We start from the raw sequence: 27,858 nt of genomic DNA, 5'->3' as shown, positions 1-27,858 counted from the left end.
TTTCTTTGTTTTGGGATGAAGTCTCGCTCTGTCACCCAGGCTGGAGTCCTGTGGCGTGACCTCAGCTCACTGCAATCTCTGCCTCGCGGGTTCAAGTGATTCTTATGCCTCAGCCTCCCAAGTAGCTGGGATTACAGGCACCTGCCATGACGCCTGGCTAATTTTTGTATTTTTAGTAGAGATGGGGTTTTGCCATGTTGGCCAGGCTGGTCTTGAACTCCTGACCTCAGGTGATCCACCCACTTTGGCCCCCAAGGTGTGGGATTACAGGCGTGAGCCACCCCACCCAGCCCCAGGTTGGTCTTGAGCTCCTGGACTCAAGTGATTGTCCAATTTCTCATTTTCTTTTTTTTTTTTTTTTTTTGAGACGGAGTCTCACTCTGTCGCCCAGGCTGGAGTGCTGTGGCCGGATCTCAGCTCACTGCAAGCTCCGCCTCCCGGGTTCCCGCCATTCTCCTGCCTCAGGCTCCCGAGTAGCTGGGACCACAGGCGCCCGCCACCTCGCCCGGCTAGTTTTTTGTATTTTTTAGTAGAGACGGGGTTTCACCGTGTTAACCAGGATGGTCTCGATCTCCTGACCTCGTGATCCGCCCGTCTCGGCCTCCCAAAGTGCTGGGATTACAGGCTTGAGCCACCGCGCCCGGCCCCAATTTCTCATTTTCTAAGGAAACAAGTGCTTAGACCAGGTTTGGGACATGTCTCTGAAAATTCTGGGCTGGTGCAGTTGCTCGTGCCTGTAATCCCAGCACTTTGAGAAGCAAGGCAGGCGGATTGCCAGAGTCCGGGAGTGAAGACCAGCCTGGGCAACACTGCACAACCCCATCTGTACGAAAAATAGAAACAATTAGCCGGACGCGGTGACGTGCGGCTGTAGTCCCCGCTACTCGGAGGCTGAGGTGGGATCACCTGAGCCTGGGAGGTTGAGGCTGCAGCAAACCAGGACTGCGCCACTGCACTCCAGCCTGGGTGGCAGAGAAATACGCTGTCTCAAAAACAACAACGAAAAAGGGAAGTTCTGTCTTGATCAGTAATTTCCTCTTCAGGACAGACCTGCATATGCCAGAATTTAACTTTGTTCCAACATCATTCTACATTTTACATGAATGGTTTCAAAAAACTTATTTCTGTGGCAGAGCACGTTGTCATTTATTCTTGACATATTAAACCTGAGTGATATTTTTAAATTTTTGTGATGTGTTGTGAGTGCTTAGTGAATATTCCTTGAATATGGATATGAATGAACCTTATTTTTCTTGGATTTATAATTTTATTGTCCCTTTAAGTATTCTGCATTGAACATGTGTCACCAGCAGGAACGATCAATACGAGATGGTATCCGGAACCATGTAGTGTCTGCATTGCTGTGTCCCAGGCATTCTTTGTTTGAGATGGAGTCTCGCCCTGTCATCCAGGCTGGAGTGCAGTGGCGTGATCGTGGCTCATTGCAGCCTCCACCTCCTGGGTTCAAGTGATTCTTCTGCCTCAGCCTCCTGAATAACTGGAATTACAGGCACGTGCCACCACTCCCAGCTAATTTTTGTATTTTCAGAAGAGATGGGGTTTCACTATGTTGCCCGGGCTGGTCTCGAACTCCTGACCTCAAGTGATCAGCCCACCTTGACCTCCCAAGGTGCTGGGATTATAGATGTGAGCCACTGTGCTCAGCCTGTGTTCGGAGGAGTTCTGTGCCTGTTATGAAATCATGATGCTGGCAGGTCGGAAGATGGGATGGACTTGCCAGCCCCGTCGGCTGTGCCCTGCCCTCCTTGCTGTCTCTAGAGCGTGGCTGACTTCTGGGAGAGCTCTCCCTGCCCTGTGCCGCCTCTTTTTCACCAGGTAGAGTGGAAATGTGTTCTAGTGAAACTGCAGAACCAAAATATCCCGTCTTATTCTAACTCTTGAAGAAGCAGGAGCTGAATTCAGGTGCTTGAGGCCCAGTCCACGTGCTCCACATCAGTCTCGGGGTGGAGGCGAGCGCAGGTCAGAGGCCTCTACCTCTGACTAGGCTGCAGGTACCTGGCGGGAAGAGTGACTGCAGCTCAACAGAGGGAGTGTGCACCCTGCCTGGCTTTCATTTTCCTCCTCCTGTTATCGGGAGGATTAGCAGCAGAGCAAATGTTTGGGTTTTTGCTGTGCAGTTCCATTGGATGTTTCTTTGTTAAACAGGATTGTGTTTTATTGTAAGAGGGTTTCCCTAAGACAAATAATGAAGGAAATTCTGGGTCCAAGAGTACAGACTGTAATTTCTGTCGTCTGTTGCCAAGTTTGTAGCCCTCACGCAGTGCCTGTCTTTCCCCTTTGCTTTCAGGGCATTTTAACACAGTATTTTGGTGTTCTTTTAGCTACTGCAATAGGGCTTGCTATTAAAATCTGAGATTTTAAATTTTTGCAAATTGCAATAAATTTCGTTAGTTCTCTCTTGATCTTTAAATAAGAGATTTCTTATGAGCCCAGTGTGGTGGCATGCATCAGTAGTCTCAGCTGCTTGGGAGGCAAAGGCTGGAGGATTGTTTGAGTCCATGCTGGGCAATATAGCAAGGCCTTCTCTCTTAAAAAATAATAAATGTCTTATTATAAATGGACTTTTAAAAATGCACAAAACCAGTCAACATATGTTTTTTAAATTAACTGAGAAGGAAGCTATATTCCTGTAAAGCCTTTACCTGGGCTGTATTCATCTTTTTTTTTTCTTTTTTTTTTTTGAGATGGAGTCTCGCTCTATTGCCCAGGCTGGAGTACAGTGGCGCGATCTTGGCTCACTGCAATCTCCGCCTCCCAGGTTCTCTGCCTCCCGGGTTCAAGCGATTCTCCTGCCTCAGCCTCCCTAGTAGCTGGGACTACAGGCATGCGCCATCACGCCCAGCTAATTTTTGTATTTTTGGTAGAGATGGGGCTTCCCCATGTTGGCCAGGATGGTCTCGATCTCTCGACCTCGTGGTCTACCCACCTTGGCCTCCCAAAGTGCTGGGATTACAGGTGTGAGCCACCGTGCTTGGCCCATCTCAAACTTTTTTTGTGTGTGTTTTTTTGTTTGAGACGGAGTCTCGCTCTGTCGCCCATGTTGGAGTGCCGTGGCTCGATCTCGGCTCACTACAAGCTCTACCTTCTGGGTTTACGCCATTCTCCTGCCTCAGCCTCCCGAGCAGCTGGGACTATAGGCACCCGCCACCACGCCCGGCTAATTTTTTTTGTAGTTTTAGTAGAGACGGGGTTTCACAGTGTTAGCCAGGATGGTCTTGATCTCCTGACCTTGTGATCCGCCCGCCTCGGCCTCCCACAGTGCTGGGATTACAGGGCGTGAGCCACTGCACCCGGCCCATTGCAAGACTTTTAATAAAGCTCTTTGCATAGAAATATTTAAAAAATTAAAAAATTTTTGGCCAGGCTTAGTGGCTTAAGCCTGTAATCCCAGCCCTTTGGGAGGCCAAGGCAAGCAGATTACATGAGGCCAGGAGTTCGAGACTAGCCTGGCCAACATGGTGAAACCCTGTCTCTACTAAAAATACAAAAATTTGGGCAGGTGCGGTGGCTGATGCCTGTAATCCCAACACTTTGGGAGGCTGAGGTGGATGGATCTCTTGAGTTCAGGAATTTGAGACCAGCCTGGGTAACATGAGGAAAACCTATCTCTGCAGAAAATACAAAAGTTAGCTGGGCATGGTGTTACATGCCCGTAGTCCCAGCTACTCGAGAGGCTGAGGGGCTGAGGTGGGAGGATCCCTTGTGCCTGGGAAGTGGAGCTTGCAGTGGGGGATGAAAAAGAATACCCCATGTCCAAATAGCAAAACACTCTGAAATGAGACAAACTGGTTTGTTGAACAGGCATTCTGGGACAAGGTTACCCAATATGCATTAGCCATAATCCCCAGGACAGCCATGCAGGAGGGTCTTAAACAGTTTTTTAGATTCTTGAGTATAAAGGTATAATATTGAAGAATAAGCACAAATAATGCTGTTGTACATGTTAAAATGACAATACAGAATTTACAAAATTGCCTTTTCCCCCCAAAATTACCTCTTACGATGCGATTTCTGTTGGTACTGTTTTCTCTTGCATCATCCTGCCGGGTTGAGTAACCCTAACTGATTGTCACCAACAGACGGTCTCACAGCATCCTTCTCCCTGGTGTGAGCACTGCTTAATTCAACGTGTGTGAAAATACTGTAAGACAAGGGCCCTGTAACTTGTACAGAATCTGAAGTGGCTTTGAATAGGCAACGGGTCCAGCTGCCTCTTAGTGTGTCTGGCCTCCAGGTGGGCGGATGGAGATGCACACAGGTGTTCACGGTCTAGACATCCTTGGAAACCTGCTCTGGTTTAGGATAAATAGGCAAAATTTTACTAATGCTGTTCCTCGCATGGGCTGGTGGCCTTTGCCCTGGACTCACTCCAGAACAGCTAGGTGTCCAGCTGACTGACAGCTACCTCCCCCTAAAGCCTCAGACAGACTTCTCTTACATTTTTAAAAGGCAGAGGACAATAAGGCAGATTAATAAACTGTGGGTTTTTTTTTTTTTTCTTGAGACAAAGTCTTGCTCTTGTCCCCCAGGCTGGAGTGCCATGGCACGATCTCGACTCTCTGCAGCCTCTGCTTCCCGGGTTCAGGCGATTCTCCTGCCTCAGCCTCCGGACTAGCTGGAAAAAACTACAGGTGCGCACCACCACTCCCGGCTAGTTTTTGTAGTTTTGATAAAGATGGGGTTTCACCGTGTTTTCTTGGCCAAGCTGATCTTAATCTCCTGACCTCAAGTGATCCGCCCGGCTTGGCCTCCCAAAGTGCTGGGATTACAGGCATGAGCCACTGTGCCCGGCCCAGGATATTTTTTTAGTTAAGGAAACTACTTTTTACATCTAAAATTCTATGCAACGATAATTAGTATGTCTTCTAGCTGAGAAAATAATTAATGTGTCTTCAAGCTGAGAAAGACTAAAAATACAAAAAAATTAGCCAGGCGTAGTGGTGGGCGCCTGTAGTCCCAGCTACTCAGGAGGCTGAGGCAGGAGAATGGTGTGAACCCGGGAGGCGGAGCTTGCAGTGAGCTGAGATTACTCCACTACACTCCAGCCTGGGTGACTGAGCAAGACTCCATCTCAAAAAATAATTAATTAATCAATAAAAATATGACGGTGGCCTGGGTGCCGTCGCTCACACCTGTAATCCCAGCACATTGGGAGACTAAGGTTGGAGGGTCACTTGAGCCCAGGAGTTTGCCTAGCCTGGGAACCTTAGGGAGAGCCTGCCTCTCCAAAAAGTAAACAATTATCCAGGTGGGGTGGTTGCACACCTGTAGCCCCAACTACTTTGGTGGCTGATGGGAGGATCGCAGGAGTCCAGGAGGTCACGGCTGCAGTGAGTTGTGATTGAGCCTCTGCACTCCTGCCTGGATGATCCCGGGAGACTCTGTCTCTAAAATAAAATAAATGACAGTGGTCCATACAGTACCTTATTCAGAAAAGGCTTGATGTACAAGAAAATAAGTTACTTGTGATCAGGACAGAGAAGAATTACTGTCTTCTGTGAAATGGATGCTGGGAATCAGTCACGACGTACAGTGCTGGTGAGGCTGACGTGCGTTCGAATTACAGCCCTGCTGATCCTTAGCAGGTGACTGAAAATAGGCGACTCCACCCTCCTGAGTCTCAGTCTTAGCCGAAAAGCACAGGTCATCATCGCAGTAGCTAACATTAACTGTGTGCGTGGCGCAGGATCCGACCGCTTCATTCAAGCCAGCTCCCCAACATACCTTGCTGGACTGTTTAATCCCCATTTGACAAAGAGGAGATTGAGATGGGGAGGTGCTGAGTAACTTGCCTGGTCACTGAGTGCCTCTAAATGGCAGCCCAGACAGGTGGCCCCAGAGCTGCCCTCCCACTCCCTGACAGGCCTGTCTCATAGGCCTCTTAGGAAGGACTCTTTTCGCAGACGGCAGGCTCGGGCTGAGTGTTTCCTAAGCTGCAGCTGCCGTGTAGATAAAACTCACAGCAGATATCACAGGTTCTGTCAGATCATACTGTCTCAATCATACTACTGTCTCAGTTTTTTTTTTTTCTTTTTTTGAGACGGAGTCTTGCTCTGTCGCCCAGGCTGTCGTGCAGTGGCCGGATCTCAGCTCACTGCAAGCTCCGCCTCCTGGGTTCACGCCATTCTCCTGCCTCAGCCTCCCGAGTAGCTGGGACTACAGGCGCCTGCCACCTCGCCCGGCTAGTTTTTTGTATTTTTTAGTAGAGACGGGGTTTCACGGTGTTAGCCAGGATGGTCTCGATCTCCTGACCTCGTGATCCGCCCGTCTTGGCCTCCTGAAGTGCTGGGATTACAGGCTTGAGCCACCGCGCCCGGCCACTGTCTCAATTTTGAGGTGCATGCATGTGTTTTACCACTTAACTACCTCTGAAATTTAGTTTTTTGTTGTTTGTTGTTGTTTTGAGACAGAGTCTTGCTCTGTCGACAGGCTGGAGTGCAGTGGCGCGATCTCAGCTCACTGCAACCTCCGTCTCCCGGCTTCAAGTGATTCTCCTGCCTCAGCGTCCCCAGTAGCTGGGACTACAGGCACGTGTACCATCACGCCTGGCTAATTTTTGTATTTTTAGTGGAGATGGGGTTTCACCATGTTGGCAAGGCTGGTCTCAAACTCCTGACCTCGTGATATCAGCCCCCACCCCACCTCGGCCTCCCAAAGTGCTGTGATTACAGGCGTGAGCCACCGCACTCAGCTCTGAAATTTAGCATGTTTTATGGTTGGCTCGTCAGGGTTGAAGGTGCACCTGATACTTGGTTGCATAGTAGACTCACTGGAATCATTTCGCTTTCGTCACAGTTGCCGAGGCATTCTGAAGCTGTGTGTGTGTGCTCCACCAGGGACAGCCCCACGCGTGGGAGGTGGTGGCCCGCCATCTCTCCTGGGTGAATTTCTCTAAGAGCAGCCCTAGGCCAGGGGTCGAGTGCAGGAAAGTCAGGACCATTTCCATCAGTTCCGTTTCAAAGCGGGTTCTCCCTGGAAGTGCTGGCCATACCTGGATGCCGTCTGTAGCGTTTTATGAACTGTGGCGGATCCGCTGTCTGTGTCTTGAGCTTCTGCTCTGCAGTCTGCTGAGTGGAAGCACCTGTCAGTCCACTGTACGGTGGGTGGAGCCGCCGCCGGGGTGGGTGTGCAGGTGATCGGTCACAGAATGAACAGGGCAGAGGTCCCTGAGTCAATGTGATACTGCAGGTGGGATTGTGGGTATAGGTGTTTTTGTGAATGCACATGTTATGTGAAGTTGAGGATTTGAATGTTGCGATTATTATGTCCAGATACAGTTTGAGCCTGGCGCGGTGCAGGCTTGTGGTCCCAGCCACTTGAAGTGGGAGGAGAGCTTGAGCTCAGGATTTCCAGGCTATAGGGAGCCGTGATCCCACCACTGCACCGCAGCCTGGGCGACAGAGTGGGACCCCATCTCAAAAAGAAAAGAGAAGAGGCTGGGAGCTGTGGCTCACGCCTGTAATCCAAACACTTTGGGAGGCTGAGGCAGGCGGATCACTTGAAGTCAGAAGTCCAAGACCAGCCTGGCCAACATGGTGAAACCCCATCTCTATTAAAAATACAAAAATCATACTTACGTGGCAGGGGAGACACCATGATCACAAAGGTGGTTTTCCCAGGGCGAGGCTTAGCCATCGCACTCCGGGTGTGCTGACCCCTGCGATTTCCCCAAATGTGGGAAACTCGACTGCATAATTTGTGGTAGTGAGGGGACTGTGTTCGCACTGTCCCCCAAAATAAATAAATAAATAAATAAATAAATAAAAATACAAAAATCATTCGGGTGCAGTGGCTCTCGCCTGTCATTCCAGCACTTTGGGAAGCCGAGGTGGGTGGATCACCTGAGGTCAGGAGTTTGAGACCAGCCTGGCCAACATGGTGAAGCCCCATCTTTACTAAAAATACAAAAATTAGTCGGGAGCGGTGACGTGTGCCTGTAGTCCCAACTACTGTGGAGGCTGAGGCAGGAGAATCGTTCGCGCCTGGGAGGTGGAGGCTGCAGTGAGCCGAGATTGCGCCACTGCACTCCAGCCTGGCGACAGAGCAAGACTGCGTCTCAAAAAAAAAAAAAAAAGAAAAGGGAAAAAATACATTCTTCCCCATGAGAGTAGATTTCTACGGAATCGATAGCTGGTTTTATGCCCTTTCTTCCGTGATACGAAGTCTGTCGGGACCCATCTGGCTGGGGATCCTCAGGAGAGCCTGTGGGGGGCAGCAGAGGCCCGCCTGGGCCAGGGCGAACCAGCCCAGAATCCTGCGGCTTTAGGTGCTGAGAGCGTAGAACTCCAGCAACCAGAGCGCCCTCATGGTTACTAATTTTATGAAGAATACTTTGTCTTTCATGTTTGGGACTGTGTGAAGGTTTTCTGGAATATTTTTGGGCATGGTGGCGATTCTGCTCTAGGACCTTTATTCTCTAGCATTGTACAGAGATGATTGATTTGAACAGCAGCTGTGATAATGGAAGACTGACTTGTGTCTTCAGACTCGTTCTGTTCCTGGGGATGCTTGGTCTAGGCCCCTACCCTTTATATGGGGAGGTTCAAACCTTGATTGAATAGTCACTGCCCAGGTGTCGTAACCTGTGGCCTCATTGGTGTCACCTGGACTTTTTCTCCGCTGTTTGCGCCATCAAAAGTGATGTGCTCTGGCCGGGCACGGTGGCTCACACCTGGAATCCCAGCACTTTGGGAGGCTGAGGCGGGTGGATCACGAGGTCAGGAGATCGAGACCATCCCGGCTAACAGAGTGAAACCCCGTCTCTACTAAAAATACAAAAAATTAGCTGGGCGTGGTGGTGGTGCCTGTAGTCTCAGCTACTCGGGAGGCTGAGGCAAGAGAATGGCGGGAACCTGGGGGGCGGAGATTGCAGTGAGCCGAGATTGCCCCATTGCACTCCAGCCTGGGCGACAGAGCGAGACTCCGTCTCAAAAAGGAAAAAGAAAGTGACGTGCGCTTAGGACTGGGAGGGTGAGGCCCGGGGTGCTTGGTGCCCGGCGCCCAGGAGGGCAGCAGTGTCGTGTTGGATAACCTGCTCTCCGAGTAATAGGGATTTGAGAATGTTTGATTCTTTTTTTTTTTTTTGAGACACAGTCTCACTCTGTTTCCCAGGCTGGAGTGCAGTGGTGTGATCTCAGCTCAGTGCAACCTCTGCCTCCTGGGTTCAAGCGATTCTCCTGCCTCAGCCTCCCGAGTAGCTGGGATTACAGACATGTACCACCATGCCCGGCTAATTTTTATGTTTTTAGTAGAGACAGGGGTTCACCATGTTGGCCAGGCTGGTCTTGAACTCCTGATCTCAAGTGATCCGCCTGCCTCGGCCTCCCAAAGTGCTGGGATTCCAGGCCTGAGCCCTGTGCCCAGCACTGTTTAAATGTGTGTATGGAGTTACTTCGTTCCACTTCCGATCTGCTTTTCCTTTGGAATTACTGTGTTCTAAGTACCAGGTTACCAAAAAAAAGAAAAAATCTTTGTTAGGTTTCCAGACCCAAGTCAATACAGATAAAATTAATGCAGCAAACATTTACTGAATGCTTTGTTAGACCTGGGGCAGTAGCTCAGTTTATGAATTCAAAGGGCTTCAGCATGTGGGGTTTGGTTTTGTTTCTCTGTAGCTAATCATACCCTTGGAATGGTTTTATAGTTTCGGGAAACCGTGGTTCTGGGCAGGGTGGCAGCTCTGGGTTGAGGCAGTTCCAGCCTTCCTCAGGTGTGGCCGCCGGTCCTGTTGCTTCCTGACATTAACTTTGTGACTCACGAGGGCAGGTGTTTGTTTTTTGTGTGAGCAAGCACGGGGCTTGTTACTGTGTGAGGAGGGCTGGCTGCCCTGCCTGTCTGTTCTTCCCTGGCTCGGCCGGGCCGCTCCCGTGGCTCCAGCTCAGATTTGCTTCCTCTCGTACTTGGATGTTTGATGACGATGGTGGAAGCAGTTTTATTTACTCTTGCTGTTCTCACGTTACTTTAAGCATCACTGTTGCTTTTTAGTTTTAGAATTAAGGAGGAAAGGTGAAATCTTTTGGGGATTTCTGTGTTTCCAGTGACTTTAGGAATTCTTTTTTTTTTTTTTTTTCGAGACAGGGTCTTGCTCTGTCATTCAGGCTGGAGTGCAGTGGCACGATCTTGGCTCACTGCAGCCTTGCCCTCCTGGGCTCAAGTGATTCTCCCATCCCAGCCACCTGAGTAACTGGGACCACAGGTGTGCACCATCATGCTTGGCGAATTCTTGTATTTTTTTTCAAATTGAGATGGGGTTTCACCATGTTGCCCAGAATGGTCAAACTTCTAGGCTCAAGCAGTCTCCCCACCTCAGCCTTCTGAAGTGTTGGGATTACAGGCATGAGCTGCCATGGCTGGCTTAAAAGTCTTTACATTTGAAATTCATTTTAAGTTAGGAGGAAAGGCCTAGCTCGCTGGCTCATGTCTGTAATCCCAGCACTTTGGGAGTCTGAGGCGGATGGATCAGTTGAGGCCAGGAGTTCGAGACCAGCCTGGCCAACATAGCAAAACCTTATCTCTGCCAAGAATACAAAAATTATCTGGGCATGGTGACAGACGCCTGTGATGCCAGCTACTTGAGAAACGGAGGCAGGAGAACTGCTTGAACCCAGGAGGAGGAGGTTGCAGTGAGCCAAAAGTGCGCTATTGCACTCCAGCCTGGGCGACAAAGTGAGAATCAGTCTCAAAAGGAAAGAGCAGTAAAGGCGAGGAGACCTGTGAGGTGACACACAGCATTTTCTCTCTAGCTTTCTGTGTTGACTCTTGCTTAGAATTTCTTCAAATGTATTTACAGAGTTAATTGGTTTTTTTTTTGGGAATAGATAAGACATCCAGAAATACACATTCAGACTGTGGGGCTTCTACCGTTTTAACTGGGTTCCAAGTCCCTGTCCCTAGCGTGCTCTGACTGTCAGCCCTTCCCCTGCCTGACCTACCTGTCTGAGTATCTTTTGGCAGTCAGGTTTTTGTTGGTGGTGGTGGTTTTTTTTTTTTTTTTTTTTTTTTTTGGAGACCGAGTCTTGCTCTGTCGCCCAGGCTGCAGGCTGGGGAGTAGTGGCGCGATCTCAGCTCCCTGCAACCTCCACCTCCTGGTTCAAGCATTTCTTGTGCCTCAGCCTCCTGAGTAGCTGGGACTACAGGCGCTTGCCACCATACCCAGCTAATTTTTGTATTTTTTTTTTTAGTAGAGATGAGGTTTCACCGTGTTGGCCAGGATGGTCTCGATCTCCTGACCTCGTGATCTGCCCACCTTGGCCTCCCAAAGTGCTGGGATTACAGGTTTGGCCACCGCGCCCGGCCAGCAGTCAGTTTTCATATGGTTCATCACAGATTTTATATTAAGATTCCCCAGCAGGATAAAAGAAATGCCAGTTGTATTTTATTTTTCATATTTGTATTTTTAACAAAGTTTTTTTTTTTGCATAGAATGAGCCAAGGGCATCTAGAGCAAAGAGGTAGTTCCCTGCCCTGTCTCCATCTCCCCGTCTGCACTGCCTCCCCTGCTCCATCTCCGCGTCTGCACCGTCTCTCCCTGGCCGGTCTCCATCTCCCCGTCTGCAGTATCTCTCCCAGAGGTGTTTGCTGGTGCCTCCTTTGCAGCTCCCCGTGCTGTGTCATGCCCATTGCTGACACAGCCCCTCCTGTGTCTTCCCCATCCCAGTGTGTCTGTCGCTCTTGGTAGTTCCTCCGTGTTTCCTTTGTATCCTTAGGTGTGACTTGTCTTTTCCCCACTCCCCAGCACTCCCCAGCACCTGTTGTCTCCTTCCCTTTCCTCCCCCTTCTCAGACAGCATCTGTTCTTTCTAGCGTTGTTCCCCTTGTCCCAAGGTTCCTAACAGCCTTCTTTTTTTTTTTTTTTTTCTTTTGGTCAGACGGAGTCTTGCTCTGTTGCCCAGGCTGGAGTGCAGTAGTGCGGTCTCAGCTCACTGTAGCCTCTGCCTCCTGGGTTCAAGCGATTCTCCTGCCTCAGTCTCCTGAGTAGCTGAGACTACAGGCGTGTGCTACCACACCCGGGTTTTTGTATTTTTATTTATTTTTGAGAGAAAGTCTCTTTGTTGCCCAAGCTGGAGTACAGTAGCGCCATCTTGGCTCACTGCAACCTCTACCTCCCGGGTTCAAGCGATTCTCCTGCCTCGGCCTCCCGAGCAGCTTACAGTAGGGATTACAGGCACAACCACACCCGGCTGATTTTGGAATTTTAATACGGATAGGGTTTCACCATGTTGGCCAGGCTGGTCTTGAACTCCTGACCTCAGGTGATCCGCCCACCTCGGCCTCTTCCAAAGCGCTGGGATTGCAGGCGTGAGCCACCGCGCCTGGCCCGAGCAGCCTTCTTCTTGGCATTGTGTATTCAGACCATCCACTGCAGGGTTTGTTATCTTTGTGGCCTGGAACGTCTCTCTCTTAGCACTCTTCATCCTCCCACCCCTGAGCAGGCAGCGTCTCTCAAGGCCACCTGCCCAGCCACTGTCTTGGGGTGCCCACGGGAGGCTGGGGAAAAGAGCGAGGCAGTAGTGAGAAGCCTGTGATGCTCAGCCTTGGCTGAGCACCTTAGAGCAGCCCTGACGCTGGCGTCTGTCTCTTGGTGAAAGCGGCACCCAGACTTCAGTCCTTACAGCCCGGAACTCAGAACCGCAGAGGTGCCGTGACTCACAGGGTTTACCTCGTAATTGCTGTTTGGAACCGCGGAGGTGCCGTGACCCACAGGGTTTACCTTGTAATTGCTGTTAAAACCCTTTGGGGCTTCCTAACGGAATGCTTAATGTTGAAATATTATTTTAAGTACTAATATCTATGATGTGGTTAGAAATGCCAAAGAATATTTTGCTGGTTTTTTTTTTTTTTTTTTGAGACGGAGTCTCGCTCTGTTGCCCAGGCTGGAGTTCAGTGGCACAATCTCCGCTCATTGCAAGCTCTGCCTCCCAGGTTCACGCAATTCTCCCACCTCAGCCTTCCAAGTAGCTGGGACTACAGGCGCCCACCACCACGCCCGGCAAATTTTTTTTTATTTTTAGTAGAGACAGGGTTTCACCATGTTATACAGGATGGTCTCGATCTCCTGACCTTGTGATCCGCCCGCCTCGGCCTCCCAAAGTGCTGGGATTACTGGTGTGAGCCACGCGTGGCCAGAATATGTAGCTTTTGTAAAAATTTTGGAAATGGCCTCAGTTAATTTCAGAGGTTTTTAAATAAAGGATGCTAAAAATGGAGCAAAATGGAGAGCCCCTGATAGACCTCCTGTGTGGGGGTTTGCAGTACGCCGGAGGCACCTGTGGGCCCAGGGAAAGGCCGCCTGCTCTGCGGCTGCTCCTGGGACCTGGGCACCGAGCAGGCCTCAGACAGGTAGGAGCTGGTCTGTATCTCCTGCCACGCCCAGGCCAGCACCTGATGAAGCAAATTCCTGTGGGTGACGAGTGTGAGGAGATAGTACAGGACCTTGGGATCAGGAGGAATTTCTTGAACAAAAAAGGGGGAAAACAGATTGAGAGATTCAGAAAGCTGTGATATATTCCGTGACCGCAGAGGTGACTTGGAGGAGGGCTGTTGTTCAGTGACATGCGTGTTGTGAACATTGTGCGGTTAAATGGTTCAGATGCTGAATCTGATGTTTTATGTTTTTTACTACAATTGGTAAGAAAAAGCTTTTTCTCCTCAAAAGATACACCATAATAAGTAAAACACCCGTGAACTAGAAGATACTTGTAACATTCTTAACCAGTGAAGGGTTGGTGTCCGGATGTATCCACCGGGCACCACAGACAGAACGGCCTTGAAACGGGCTGGAGACGTTCACCCTCCTCAGGCCAGGCAAGCGCCGGGGAGCCCGGCCATACCTGTCTTTGCTGAGGCCGCAGGGAGCCCCAAGCTCCAGTGGCTCCTGGTGCAGCCCTCGGAGAGCAGTCAGCACACCTTGTCGGGCTGAGCCTGCCTGTTCCGGGGCACCCAGAAGTTCCACTCTCAGGGACACACCAGAAGAATTCTTCCTCAACTGTTTGTGCTGAAGGACCAGATGTAAGTTTTTAAAATTTCCAGTGTCACAGACTGATGATATTTTTGTAAACTACAACAAAAGTGACTGACTAGAAAGGAAATCACAACATAAAATACACACCCATGTCATTAGTGTTAATGTTTCGAGGCACAGTCTGTTTTTGTCACTCTGACTGGAGGGCAATGGTATGATCGCGGCACACTGAAGCCTCAACCTCCTGGGCTGCAGTGATCCTCCTGCCTCAGCCTCCTGAGTAGCTGGGACCATAGGCAGGCGCCATCACGCCCGGCTAATTCTTTTTTCTTTTCTTTTTTTTTTTTTTGAGACAGAGTCTCGCTCTGTCGCCCAGGCTGGAGTGCAGTGGCATGACCTTTGCTCACTGCAACCTCTGCCTCCTGGGTTCAAGCAATTTTCATGCCTCAGCCTTCTGAGTAGCTGGGATCACAGGTGTGCGCCACCATGCCTGGCTAATTATGCCTGGATAATTTTTGTATTTTTAGTAGAGATGGAGTTTTGCCATGTTGGTCAGGCTGGTCTTGAACTCCTGGCCTCAGGCATTCCTCAGCCTCCCAAAGTGCTAGGGTTACAGGCATGAGCCGTGACGTCTGGCTGTTGGTGGAACCTGCCCCCAATATTTCAACGTAGGTTCTATTTTCCGTAAGTGTCGGCCGGCTGAGAAATAAAGAGAAAGAGTACAAAGAAAGGAATTTTACAGCTGGGCCTCCGGGGTGACATCACATATTGGTAGGATCGTGATGCCTGCCTGAGCCACAAAACCAGCAAGTTTTATTATGGATTTTAAAAGGGGAGGGGGTACAAGAACAGGGAGTAGGTCACAAGATCACATGCTTCATAGGGCAAAAAGGAGAACAAAGATCACAAGGCAAAGGGCAAAGGCAAAGATTACAAGGCAAAGGGCAAAAGTGGAATTACTGGCCGGGCGCGGTGGCTCACGCCTGTAAACCCAGCCCTTTGGGAGGCTGAGGCGGGCGGATCACAAGGTCAGGAGATCGAGACCATCCTGGCTAACATGGTGAAACCCCGTCTCTACTAAAAATACAAAAAATTAGCCGGGTGTGGTGGTGGGCACCTGTGGTCCCAGCTACTCGGGAGGCTGAGGCAGGAGAATGGCGGGAACCCGGGAGGCGGAGCTTGCAGTGAGCCGAGATCGCACCACTGCACTCCAGCCTGGGCAATAAAGCAAGACTCCGTCTCAAAAAAAAAAAAAAAAGTGGCCGGGCGCGGTGGCTCAAGCCTGTAATCCCAGCACTTTGGGAGGCCGAGACGGGCGGATCACAAGGTCAGGAGATCGAGACCATCCTGGTTAATATGGTGAAACCCCGTCTCTACTAAAAAGTACAAAAAAAAAACTAGCCGGGCGTGGTGACGGGCGCCTGTAGTCCCAGCTACTTGGGAGGCTGAGGCAGGAGAATGGCGTGAACCCGGGAGGCAGAGCTTGTAGTGAGCTGAGATCTGGCCACTGCACTCCAGCCTGGGCGATAGAGCGAAACTCCGTCTCAAAAAAAAAAAAAAAAAAAAAAAAAAGTGAAATTACTGATAAGGGTCTGTGTTCGACTGTGCACGTACTGTCCTGATAAACATCTTAAACAACAGAAAACAGGATTCGAGAGCAGAGAAGCGGTCTGACCTCACATGTAACAGGGTGGAGTTTCCCAATCCTGGTAAGCCTGAAGGTACTACAGGATAAGTACAGAGGGTGCTCAGTCCTTATCTCAACCGCATAAGACGGACACTCCCAGAGCGGCCGTTTATAGACCTCCCTCCAGGAAGGCATTCCTTTCCCAGAGTATTAATCCTAGTTAGGAAGAGAATTTAGCGATATCTTCCCTACTTGCAGGTCCGTTTATAGGCTCTCTGCGAGAAGAAAAACATGGTTCTATTTTGCCCGACCCCACGGGCAGGCAGACCTTATGGTTGTCTTCTCTTGTTCCCTGGAAATCGCTGTTATTCTGTTCTTTTTCAAGGTGCACTGATTTCATATTGTTCAAACACGGTTTACAATCAATTTGTACAATTAACACAATTATCATAGTGGCCCCAAGGTGACGTACATCCTCAGCTTACAAAGATAACAGGATTAAGAGATTAAAGTAGGACAGGTGTAAGAAATTCTGAAAGTATTATTTGGGAACTGGTAAATGTCCATGAAATCTTAACAATTTATGTTCCTCTGCCGCGGCTCCAGCCGGTGCCTCCGTGTGGGGTCCCTGACTTCCCGCCACAACTGGCTTCTATTATTTTTAAAAAATTTAATTAACTTTTTCCTTTTTTTTGAGATGGAGTCTCGCTCTGTCGCCCAGGCTGGAGTGCAGTGGTGCAATCTTGGCTCACTGCAACCTCTGCCTCTCGGGTTCAAGTGATTCTCTTGCCTCAGCCTCCTGAGTAGCTGGGACTGCAGGTGTAATACAAAAAAATGCAAAACTTTTGTATTTTTTATAGAGATAGAGTTTTGCCGTGTTGTCCAGGCTGGTCTCAAACTCCTGGGCTCAAGTGATATGCCCACCTTGGCCTCTCAAAGTTCTGGGATTATAGGCATGAGCCACTGCATCCAGCCTTTTTTTTTTTTTTGAGATGGAGTCTCGCTCTGTCGCCCAGGCTGGAGTGCAGTGGCCGGATCTCGGCTCACTGCAAGCTCCGCCTCCCGAGTTTACGCCATTCTCCTGCCTCAGCCTCCCAAGTAGCTGGGACTACAGGCGCCCGCCACCTCGCCCAGCTAGTTTTTTTTGTATTTTTTAGTAGAGACGGGGTTTTGCCGTGTTAGCCAGGATGGTCTCGATCTCCTGACCTCATGATCCGCCCGTCTTGGCCTCCCAAAGTGCTGGGATTACAGGCTGGAGCCACGGCGCCCGGCCGCCTTTTTTGTTTTTTTTTTTTTGTGATGGAGTCTTACTCTGTTGCCCAGGCTGAAGTGCAGTGACGTGATCTCGGCTCACTGCAATCTCTGCCTCCTGGGTTCACGCCATTCTCCTGCCTCAGTCTCCTGAGTAGCTGGGACTACAGGCGCCCGCCACCACGCCCGGCTAGTTTTTTTGTATTTTTAGTAGAGACGGGGTTTCACCGTGTTCACCAGGATGGTCTTGATCTCCTGACCTCGGGATCCGCCTGCCTTGGCTTTTGAAAGTGTTGGGATTACAGATGTGAGCCACTGTGCCCGGCCCAGCCTTTTTTTTTTTTGAGACAGGGTCTTGCTTTGTCTCCCAGGCTGGAGTGCAGTGGCGCGATCTCGGCTCACTGCAACCTCTGCCTCCTGGATTCAAGCGATTTTCCTGCCTCAGCCTCCTGAGTAGCTGGGATTACAAGCATGCGCCATCACACCCATGTAATTTTTGTATTTTTTAGCAGAGACTGGGTTTCACCATGTTGACCGGGCTGGTCTTGAACTCCTGACCTCAAGCCATCCACCCACCTTGGCCTCCCAAAGTTCTGGAACTACTTTTTAAGCAGTTTTGATAGGTGTGTGTGTAGTAGCACTCTGTGGTTTAATTTGCATTTCCCAGGGAGTGGGGACGCTGCCTGTCTTCTCACACCTCAGTTGCTTGTTGCTGTGACGGTCGCCCACTCCTGCTGCCAGTATCTGTGCTCGCTGGAGCTGCATCGGCCTCACGCTGTCTGCCCCTCGCCACCCACCGTGCCTGCTGCTCAGGAATGTTCCGAGCAACTTGATGATGGTAACGGAAGCTGAGAACAGCCCAGATGTCCTTCGGTGGAAGAGCGGATGGATCAGTCGTGGTCTGTTCACAGAATAGAATGTGACCACACTGGAGATGAATGAATTGTGGCTACAACCTGCAGTGTAGACGAATCTTAGATCAAACCAGGCACAGTGCTGTGTGCCTACAGTCCCGGCTACTCAGAGCCTGAAGGTGGGAGATCACTTCAGCCTGGGAATTGGAGGCTAGCCTGGGCAACATAGCAAGACCCTATCTTTTTTTTTTTTTTTTTTTTTTTTTTTTTGAGACGGAGTCTTGCTCTGTTGCCCAGGCTGGAGTGCTGTGGCCGGATCTCAGCTCACTGCAAGCTCCGCCTCCCGGGTTCCCGCCATTCTCCTGCCTCAGCCTCCCAAGTAGCTGGGACTACAGGCGCCCGCCACCTCGCCCGGCTAGTTTTTTGTATTTTTTAGTAGAGACGGGGTTTCACCGTGTTAGCCAGGATGGTCTCGATCTCCTGACCTCGTGATCCGCCCGTCTCGGCCTCCCAAAGTGCTGGGATTACAGGCTTGAGCCACCGCGCCCGGCCGCAAGACCCTATCTTAAAGGAAAAAAAAAAAAAACAGATTACAGAAAAGTAAACACAGTGCTAGGCTGTTTTTTTAAGCTCAAAAAATTAAAACTAAATAGCTTTTAGGGATAAACATGAGGTAATTTTTTTAGAAGCAGGAGAATAGTATTGAATTTAAGGTATATATGGGGAAAATGGAACTTCCAGGTTATTGATCATTTTCCAGTTTTTAAATTAGAGACAAGATCGTGGTGTTTATGCATCATAATTTATATGTTCCATATATTTCTTTTTTTTTTTTTTTTGAGATGGAGTCTCACTCTATCTCACAGGCTGGAGTGCAGTGGCACGATGTCTGCTCATTGCAAGCTCTGCCTCCCGGGTTCATGCCATTCTCCTGCCTCAGCCTCCCGAGTAGCTGGGACTACAGGTGCCCGCCACCACGCCTGGCTAATTTTTTGTATTTTTCATAGAGATGGGGTTTCACTGTGTTAGCCAGGATGGTCTCGATCTCCCGACCTCATGATCCACCTGCCTCAGCCTCCCAAAGTGCTGGGATTACAGGCGTGAGCCACTGCACCCGGCCAATATGTTCCATATATTTCTTTCTGTATTTCACATAATACATAGTAAAATATTTAAAACAGAACAAAAATAGACTTCCTTTTAAGATGTTTTCAAATCTGTTCTTACAAAGTTGGCCAGTTTTTCCCCAGCAGTAGTCTGGGTTCCACAGCAGCTCTTTTATAAAACGTTTGCTGCATACACTGAGATTGCACCTGGAAGCACAGAAATAAGAACACACGTATTTTATTTTATTTTATTTTTTTTACCCCTGAAGATCTTTAAGTCTTCTGAGGAGCTGGACCTGCTGGACTGCGAGCTGCGAGGGCAGAGGTTTTTGCCTGTTTGGTTTATTTTGTTACCACTGAGTCCCCAGCTCTGAGAACAGAGCAAGGCATGTGATCGATGCTTCATCACTGTTGAACAAATGAATGCTGAGCTGTGACGGCACTGACGTGTGTCCAGGGAGAGGATGCACCCTGCTGTGTGGATGTGTGCCCAGCGCCCAGGACAGCGCCACGGAAGAGGAGAGACAGCGCCATGGAAAAGGACACACAGGACAGTGCCACGGAAGAGGACACACAGGACAGCGCCACGGAAGAGGAGAGACAGCGCCATGGAAGAGGACACACAGGACAGCGCCACGGAAGAGGAGAGACAGTGCCACGGAAGAGGACATACAGGACAGTGCCATGGAAGAGGACACACAGGACAGTGCCACAGAAGAGGAGAGACAGCGCCACGGAAGAGGAGAGACAGTGCCACGGAAGAGGACACACAGGGCAGTGCCACGGAAGAGGGCACACCCGGCTGTGTGGCAGGAGAGGTTCCCAAGGGCAGGTTCAGGGTTCTGGGGTCTGAGTGAGAGCTCTCCAGGTGGCAGGGAGCAGGGCAGGGTGTTGGAAGAGATGGCAGGTTGTGTCGGGCTGACGTGGGACTCAGCGCTCTGTCTCTGCCCAGGAGCAAGTCGTCCTGCGTCGGACCAGGAAGGATGGTGGGTGTGGTGGGAGAAGGGGCTGGGGTCAGCAGGGCTGTCATCCACCAGTGTCTGGTGGGGCTGGCCACCATGCGGGGGGGCCTCAGGCTACAGCCAGGGCTATGAAGGAGCCGAGGTCATAGAGCGGCTGCTCTGGCATAGGGAGGGAAGACACGGGTCCCACTGTTTGAGAAGCTCAGTGTCCCTGCATGTGTGCGCTCTTGTCTGCCTCGGCACGTGTGCAGGCCCTGGGGCTACTGCCAGCAGAACAGACTGGGATATGCTAGATTTGTAAAATGTGACCCTTTTTGTTTGCTTTTCATCTCCCTCCCTTCCTTCTTTCCTTCTTTCCTTCCTTCCTTCTTTCCTTCCTTCCTTCCTTCCTTCCTTCCTTCCTTCCTTCCTCCCTCCCTCCCTCCCTCCTTCCCTCCCTTCCTCCCCTTTCTCCTCTTCCTCCCCTTCCTTCCTCCCTCCCTCCCTCCCTCCCTCTCTCCTTCCATCCTTCCTTCCTTCTTAGAGTCTTACTCTGTCACCTAGGCTGGAGTGCAGTGGTGAGATCTTGGCTCACTGCAACCTCCCCCTCTAGGGTTCAAGTGATTCTCCTGCCTCAGCCTCCTGAGTAGCTGGGATTACAGGTGCATGCCACCACACCCGGCTAATTTTGTAGTTTTAGTAGAGACACCACACTTGGCTAATTTTGTAGTTTTAGTAGAAACGGGTTTCTCCATGTCAGTCAGACTGGTCTCGAACTCTTGGTCTCAAGAAGCAATCCACCTGCCTCAGCCTCCCAAAGCCTTGTTTGTTTGTTTTTGTTTTGTTTTGAGACGGAGTTTCGCTCTTGTTGCCCAGACTGGAGTGCAACGGCATGATCTCACCTCACTGCAATCTCCACCTCCTGGGTTCAAGTGATTCTTCTACCTCAGCCTCTTGAGTAGGTGAGATTATAGGCATGCATCACCATGCCTGGCTAATTTTGCATTTTTAGTGGAGGTGAGGTTTCTCCATGCTGGTCAAGCTGGCCTCAAATTCCTGACCTCAGGTGATCCGCCCTCCTCGGCCTCCCAAAGTTTTGGGATTACAGGCATGAGCCACTATACCTGGCCACCTTGTTTGCTTTTTAAAGATAATGATGTCACTAAAAGAGTTCTGACTGGGGCCGGGCGTGGTGACTCACACCTGTAATCCCAGCACTTTGGGAGGCCGAGGCGGGCGGATCACGAGGTCAGGAGATTGAGACCATCCTGGCCAACATGGTGAAACCCCGTCTCTACTAAAAATGCAAAAATTAACTGGGTGTGGTGGCGGGCGCCTGTGGTCCCAGCTACTTGGGAGGCTGAGGCAGGAGAATGGCGTGAACCCGGGAGGCGGAGCTTGCAGTGAGCCGAGATTGCGCCACTGCACTCCAGCCTGGGTGACAGAGCGAGACTCCGTCTCAAATAAAAAAAGAATTCGGACTAAAGGTTGGAACTTAGCCCTCCAGAAATGAAGGCTGAGGAACGCTGATGGCAGCTTGTCACCTGCAGCAGGTGTTGTTCGTGTAGCTGCGGCTGCACACCAGGCGTCTCCTCTAGCTGTGTTACAACCTTTCTGTTGACATGGGGTCCCCTTGAAATTTATTTTTGGAGACGGGGTCTCACTCTTTCACCCAGGCTGATGTCCAGTGGTGCAATTTCAGCTCACTGCAAGCTCCTCCTCCCGGAATCAAGCCATCCTCCTGCCTCAGCCTCCCAAGTAGCTGGTACTACAGGTGCCGCCACCATGCCTGGCTAGCTGGGATTGCAGGTGTGTGCCGCCACACCGGGCTAATTTTTTTTTTTTTCTTTTTTTTCCTTTTTTGTTTTGAGATGTAGTCTCTCTCTGTCACCCAGGCTGGAGTGCAGTGGCACAATCTCGGCTCACTGTAAGATCCGCCTCCTGGGTTCACGCCATTCTCCTTCCTCAGCCTCCTGAGTAGCTGGGACTACAAGCACCTGCCACCACGCCCAGCTAATTTTTTGTATTTTGAGTAGAGACGGGGTTTCACTGTGTTAGCCAGGATGGTCTCGATCTCCTGACCTCGTGATTCCCCCGCCTTGGCCTCCCAGAGTGCTGGAATTACAGGCGTGAGCCACCACGCCTGGCCTAATTTTTATATTTTAAGTAGAGATGAGGTTTCACCATATTGGCCAGGCTGGTCTTCAACTCCAGACCTCAGCTGATTCAATCACCTCAGCCTCCCAAAGTGCTGGTATCACAGGCGTCAACCACCACTCCTGGCTCCCTTGAAATTTAATTAAAACAAGTTTAGGAAGAATGGAGTTGTGAGGTTCTACTTCAAACATCAGGTGGTAAACTCCCAGACTCATTGCCCCAAGAGAATTGACAGTCTAGGCTTGGCGGCTCATGCCTGTAATCCCAGCACTTCGAGAGACCGAGGCAGGCAGATCACCTGAGGTCAGGAGTTCACGACTATCTTGGCCAACATGGTGAAAACCCCATCTGTACTAAAAATACAAAACAATTAGCCGGGTGTGGTGGTTCACGCCTGTGATCCCAGCTACCCGAGAGGTTGAGGCAGGAGAATCGCTTGAACCTGGGTGGCGGAGGGTGCATTGAGCCAAGATTGCACCACGTTGCACTCCATCCAGCCTGGCTGACAGACTGAGACTCTACAAAAAAAAGAAAAGAAAATAGACATCAGAAAGGATTGGCTTCTGTGATCTCAGCATTTTGGTGACCACGACCCAAGGCCGGAGGATCGCTTGAGCCAAGGAATTCAAGATCAGCCTGAGCAACGTAGTAAGACCCCGTCTCTGCAAAAAAATTTTTTTTTTTTTTTTTTTTTTTTTTTTTTGAGACGGAGTCTCGCTCTGTCGCCCAGGCTGGAGTGCAGTGGCCAGATCTCGGCTCACTGCAAGCTCCGCCTCCCGGGTTCACGCCATTCTCCTGCCTCAGCCTCCCGAGTAGCTGGGACTACAGGTGCCCGCCGCCTCGCCCGGCTAGTTTTTTGTATTTTTTAGTAGAGACGGGGTTTCACCGTGTTAGCCAGGATGGTCTCGATCTCCTGACCTCGTGATCCGCCCGTCTCGGCCTCCCAAAGTGCTGGGATTACAGGCTTGAGCCACCGCGCCCGGCCTCTGCAAAAAATTTCTAAAAGCTTAGCTGGCATGGTGGCTCACGCCTGTCGTCCCACCTACTCAGGAGGCTGAGTTGGGAGGATCACTTGAGTCTGAGAGGTTGAGGCTGCTGTGATCTCTTATCACACCAGTGCGTTCAGCCTGGGTGACAGAGCAAGACCCTGTCTCCAAACAAACAAAAAAGCAAAAAATGGTCTTTTTCCTAGGTATTTACCATTTCCAGTGGTCTTCATTCCTTTCTAAAAATCCAGGTTTTAGCCGGACACGGTGGCTTACCCCTGTAATCCCAGTAGTTTGGGAGGCTGAGGTGAGTGGATCACCTGAGGTCAGGAGTTCAAGATCAGCCTGACCAACGTGGGGAAACCCCATCTCTACTGAAAATACAAGATTTGCCACGCGTGGTGGCGCGTGCCTGTAATCCCAGATACTCGGGAGGCTGAGGCAGGAGAATCACTTGAACCTGGGAGGCGGAGGTTACAGTGAGTTGATGACTTAGGATTTTTCTTCTCAGTCACTTAGCAAACTGGGGACCCATGGGTAGCGATGCCCCACCTGGGTCCTGCTTGGCCATGCTGGCGTGCCCCAACTCACCTGTGTTCGGTGGTTCCCGAGCTCGTGTTCCACACCCAAGATCAAGGATACACTGGACATTGAAGGATGAGGAGGGCGGGGAAGAAGTTTATTGAGCAGTGAAACAAGTTTCGTTGGACCAGGGGATGCAGGGGCTGTTCCCCTACCCGAAGGCAGGAAAATCCGCCTGTGTGGCTGGGTCTGGGGCCTTTTACGGACTCGGGATGCAAAGTGCTTGCAGTGCTTGCTGATGGCTTTGTGAGTATGCCAAAAAGGTTAAAGCAAAGACACCATTCCAAAGTGGGCATGACAGTGTAGAAAACCAGTTAGAGGCCAGGCGCAGTGGCTCACGCCTGTAATCCCAGCACTTTGGGAGGCCGAGGCGGACGGATCACAAGGTCACCCCATCTCTACTAAAAATACAAAAATTATCTGGGCGTGGTTCGCGTGCCCGTAGTCGCAGTGACTCGGGAGGCTGAGGCAGAAGAATCGCTTGAACCTGGGAGGCGGAGATTGCAGTGAGCTGAGGTCACGCCTCTGTGCTCCAGCCTGGGCAACAGAGCGAGATTCCACCTCAAAAAAGAAAAAAATTAGGAAAGGGTAGGTATGTATAAAATAGGTGAAGAGTGGGGTTTAATCAGAGGAAAATGTGGCAAACAGGAAGGCAAGTTCTTAATCTGGTCTGAGAATTTCACTGGTGGCTCAGCTGTCAGGCTTTAAACTGTCTTTGGCTTGGAGGTGGGTTTCACCGGGGACCTACCCCATCTGCCTGGGCATTCAGCTGCTTCCTGCCAGTGTCCCCGAGACCGCGCCACTGCACTACAGCCTGGGCCACAAGGCGAGACTGCGAGACTGTCTCAAAAAACCCCACATTGATGTCATTTCTTAAATATTTGGTAAAAAAAAAATCTGGGTCTGGAATTTTCTGGTTTTTTTTTTTTTTTTTTTTTTGAGACGGAGTCTCGCTCTGTCGCCCAGGCTGGAGTGCAGTGGCACGATCTCGGCTCACTGCAAGCTCTGCCTCCCAGGTTCACGCCATTCTCCTGCTTCAGCCTCCCAAGTAGCTGGGACCACAGGCGCCCGCCACCACGCCCGGCTAATTTTTTTGTATTTTTAGTAGAGACGGGGTTTCACCGTGTTAGCCAGGATGGTCTCGATCTCCTGACCTCGTGATCCACCTGCCTCGGCCTCCCCAAGTGCTGGGATTACAGGCTTGAGCCACCGCGCCCGGCCCTCTGGAGGTTTTTTATTACAAATCTAACTTCATTAACAGATGCAGGGCTATTCAGATTTTCTACTTCATTTCGTATCAGTCTTGTTAATTGTAGTTTTCAAGGTATTTGTCCATTTCATCTAATTTTTCTAATTTCTTGGCATGAAGTTTGAATTTTATCCTTTTCGTGCCTCTAGGATCTGTAGTGATGAACCTTCTTTCGTCGTGTTACTCAAAGAACCAACTCTCTTGGCCTTGTGAAAATTACCTGTTTGTTTTCCTTGATCTCTGTTCCTTATGATTTTCCTTCCTGCCATTTATGTTGGGTGTATCTTGTTACTTTGTAGTGATTTCCTTCCTGCCATTTATGTTGGGTTTATCCTGTTACTTTGTAGTTTCCTGAGGTGGAGCCTTAGGCCTTGGTTAACGTGTTGTGCTAGTCAGCATTCTGCAGAGGGACGTTACCGTTATCTGTGTCTCTTTCTAAAGGAGATTTAATATGAGGAATTGGCCCACATGATTCTCATGCTCTGCCATTTGAAGATGGAGGAAAGCCGTGGGATAATACAGTCCGAGGACAGGAGACCATAGCCCAGCTCAGGGTGGCAGGCGACAAGGAACACAGGCCAACACCTCCTTCCACCCCTTTCTACTCAGGACCCCTGTGGACTGGGGCGAGACCTACCTGCACGGGGCAGTGCAGTTGGCTTCGTTGAGTCCCCAGCTCGGGTGCTGCTCTTACCCAGAAGCACCCTCCCAGACACGCCCCGAAGTCGTGTTTGATCTGGGTACCCCACGATGCAGCCAAGGAGACATAAAATGAACTGTCACGTGCATTGTATTTATTATTCAATCCAAAATATTTGCTAATTTCTCCTGTGATTTCTTTGAGCTACATGTTAGCTGGAGGTGTGTTGTTGAATATCAAGAGTACTTGAGGTTTTATGATGTATCTTTCTCCTGGGTTTCCATTTTGTAGCTGTTAAGTCGGGTTGTGCTGTGTACGACCTCATTCCATTTACATTTATTGAAACCAGTTCGAATCCCTAATATGTGGCTTGTCTTGGTCAGTATACAGCGTTCAGTTAAAAACAAAGTGTGTGCTCTAGATGTTGGGTGTTCTGTGACTGTCACGTCATGGTGGTTGATTAGTTAAAAACTGTGTATTCTCGCCAGGCGCAGTGGCTTCTGCCTGTAACCCCAGCACTGTGGGAGGCCAAGGCGGGCGGATCACCGGAGGTCGGGAGTTCAAGACCAGCCTGACCAACATGGAGAAACCCCATCTCTACTAAAAATACAAAAATTAGCCGGGCGTGGTGGCGCGTGCCTGTAATCCCAGCTACTCAGGAGGCTGAGCCTGGAGAATTGCTTGAACCGGGGAGGTGGAGGTTGCAGTGAGCTGAGATCTCAGCATTGCACTCCAGCCTGGGCAACGAGCAATACTGTCTCAAAAAAAAAAAGAAACTCTGTATTCTCTGGACATGGGGCGTTCTGTGAGGATCAGGTCGTTGTTCAGAACATCGATGTTTTTCCTGATTCTTTTTTTTGTCTGTTGTGTTGATTTCTGAGAAAGTATTAAAATTAGAGTTGGTTCTGCATTTTTGTCCATTCAGGCAGTCCCTTTCTTTAATTGGAGTTTTTTGTCTACTAACATTGAGTCTAATTGTTGGTATGTTTGGATTTACATCTTCCAACTAATTTTCTATTTGTTTCCTGTGTTGAGTTACTTTTTCATTTTTCTTTTAATCTTTTAGCTGATACCTCTTTGATTTGTTATGCAGAGGTTGCTGTAAGGATTACAATATGCGTGTTTATTTTAATTAATTTATTTAATTTATTTTTTAAGGAGCAGGGTCTCACTCTGTCCATGGGCTGGAGTGCAGGGGTGTGATCATAGCTCTCTGCAGCCTCAAACTCCTGGGCTCAAGTGGTCCTCTCGCCTCAGCCTCCCAAAATGCTGGGATGACAGCTGTGAGCCGCTGCGCTGGCCCACTGTATAGCCCCCAATTCTTCGGGATCTCTTGGGGTGGCCACAGGATAGCCCCCAATTCTTCGGGATCTCTTGGGGTGGCCACAGGATAGCCCCCAATTTTTCGGGATCTCTTGGGGTGGCCGTGTTGCAGCACTTTGCATGCAGTGTAGAAACCTTGTGCCCCCTGGGGACTGCGCTCTCCCACGTCTCTGTGCCGTGGCGTCTGTCTGTGCACATTGTAAACTCCACAAGGCGGCCTTGGATTCTTTTGCTTTGAATGGTCTTATGGAATAAAGTCCATCAGCTCTGCCCTTGGTACTTTCATCTATGCTTTGTGATACTTTATTTTTCCTTCTAGATTAGCCTAACATGGCAGACCAGAGACAGCGCTCACTGTCGACCTCTGGGGAGTCATTGTACCACGTCCTTGGGCTGGACAAGAACGCAACCTCAGATGACATTAAAAAGTCCTATCGGTAAGTGGACAAGGGTGGGCCCCCACCTCCCCCAAGGAAGACACGTGCCCCGTGTGGTTTAGTCTGCATTTTACCAAGAACCATTGCACATACTTGATCCTGGCCGACTCAGCGTTGAACTGGTCACAGCTACATAACACTTTTGTATGTGTAATGTGCTCCTTATAGCTTAAAATTATTGTATTCATGTTCTCTTGCCTACAAAAAATAGCACTTAGTAGAAGCTTACACACTGTCCGCAGTTCCCTGGGGAATCAGGGTCTGAACCTGTTCGAGGCCTCACAGGAGCCGCAGAGCGTTGGATGGTCCCGTGGTCTCCTTGCTGTAGCACAGTGATGACAGCCCTCACTGTGTTGTGGCCTCTTCTGATTGAACTTGACAACTGCGCTCTTAGGTACAATCTCATTGAGTAACCTGTAAGAGACACCACCACTAATCCAGACAATTCAGATCGTCCTCCTCTTGTGTGCTAGCGTTGTGTGGTTCATAAAACATGTTAAAATGCCGTCATTACGCCCCGCCATGCTTACCATTCACTTGGCACGTGTGCAGTTAGCGGCTGGGACCCCGGGGCTGGCCTTGGTGCTGCTGAACTTAGATGTGCCCTGGCACTCACTGCCCTTGGGACTCTCTCTGAGGCTGGGTCAGGATGAGGAGGTTTACCTGAAGCAATCGCAGAGCTTGCTTTTGTCCCTGGCCCCTGCCGCCCTGGAGAGCTGGACAGT

General features: G+C 50.1%; 1 protein-coding gene and 1 non-coding gene across 4 annotated transcripts in view; both read left to right on the top strand.

The window, feature by feature from the left end:
* DNAJC5 (DnaJ heat shock protein family (Hsp40) member C5) overlaps positions 1–27,858 on the top strand; it is a 43,297-nt gene that overhangs the window by 5,146 nt on the left and 10,293 nt on the right. For all 3 annotated transcript variants that reach the window (XR_003121438.1, XM_025398691.1, XM_025398692.1), the window contains exon 2: positions 27,016–27,133. Coding sequence is in view for 2 of the 3 variants with exons in the window: in XM_025398691.1 (XP_025254476.1) it covers positions 27,027–27,133 (107 nt within the window). In the remaining variant the exon portion in view is untranslated. The remainder of the gene's footprint in view (positions 1–27,015; positions 27,134–27,858) is intronic.
* Positions 7,591–7,755, top strand: LOC112633916. The gene has a single exon (XR_003121674.1). It is a non-coding gene; the product is annotated as a U1 spliceosomal RNA (small nuclear RNA).

The sequence above is a fragment of the Theropithecus gelada genome, chromosome 10 (genome assembly GCF_003255815.1).
Source record: "Theropithecus gelada isolate Dixy chromosome 10, Tgel_1.0, whole genome shotgun sequence".
NCBI classification, from domain to species: Eukaryota; Metazoa; Chordata; class Mammalia; order Primates; family Cercopithecidae; genus Theropithecus; species Theropithecus gelada.
This window is presented reverse-complemented; position numbering and strand designations above follow the sequence as displayed.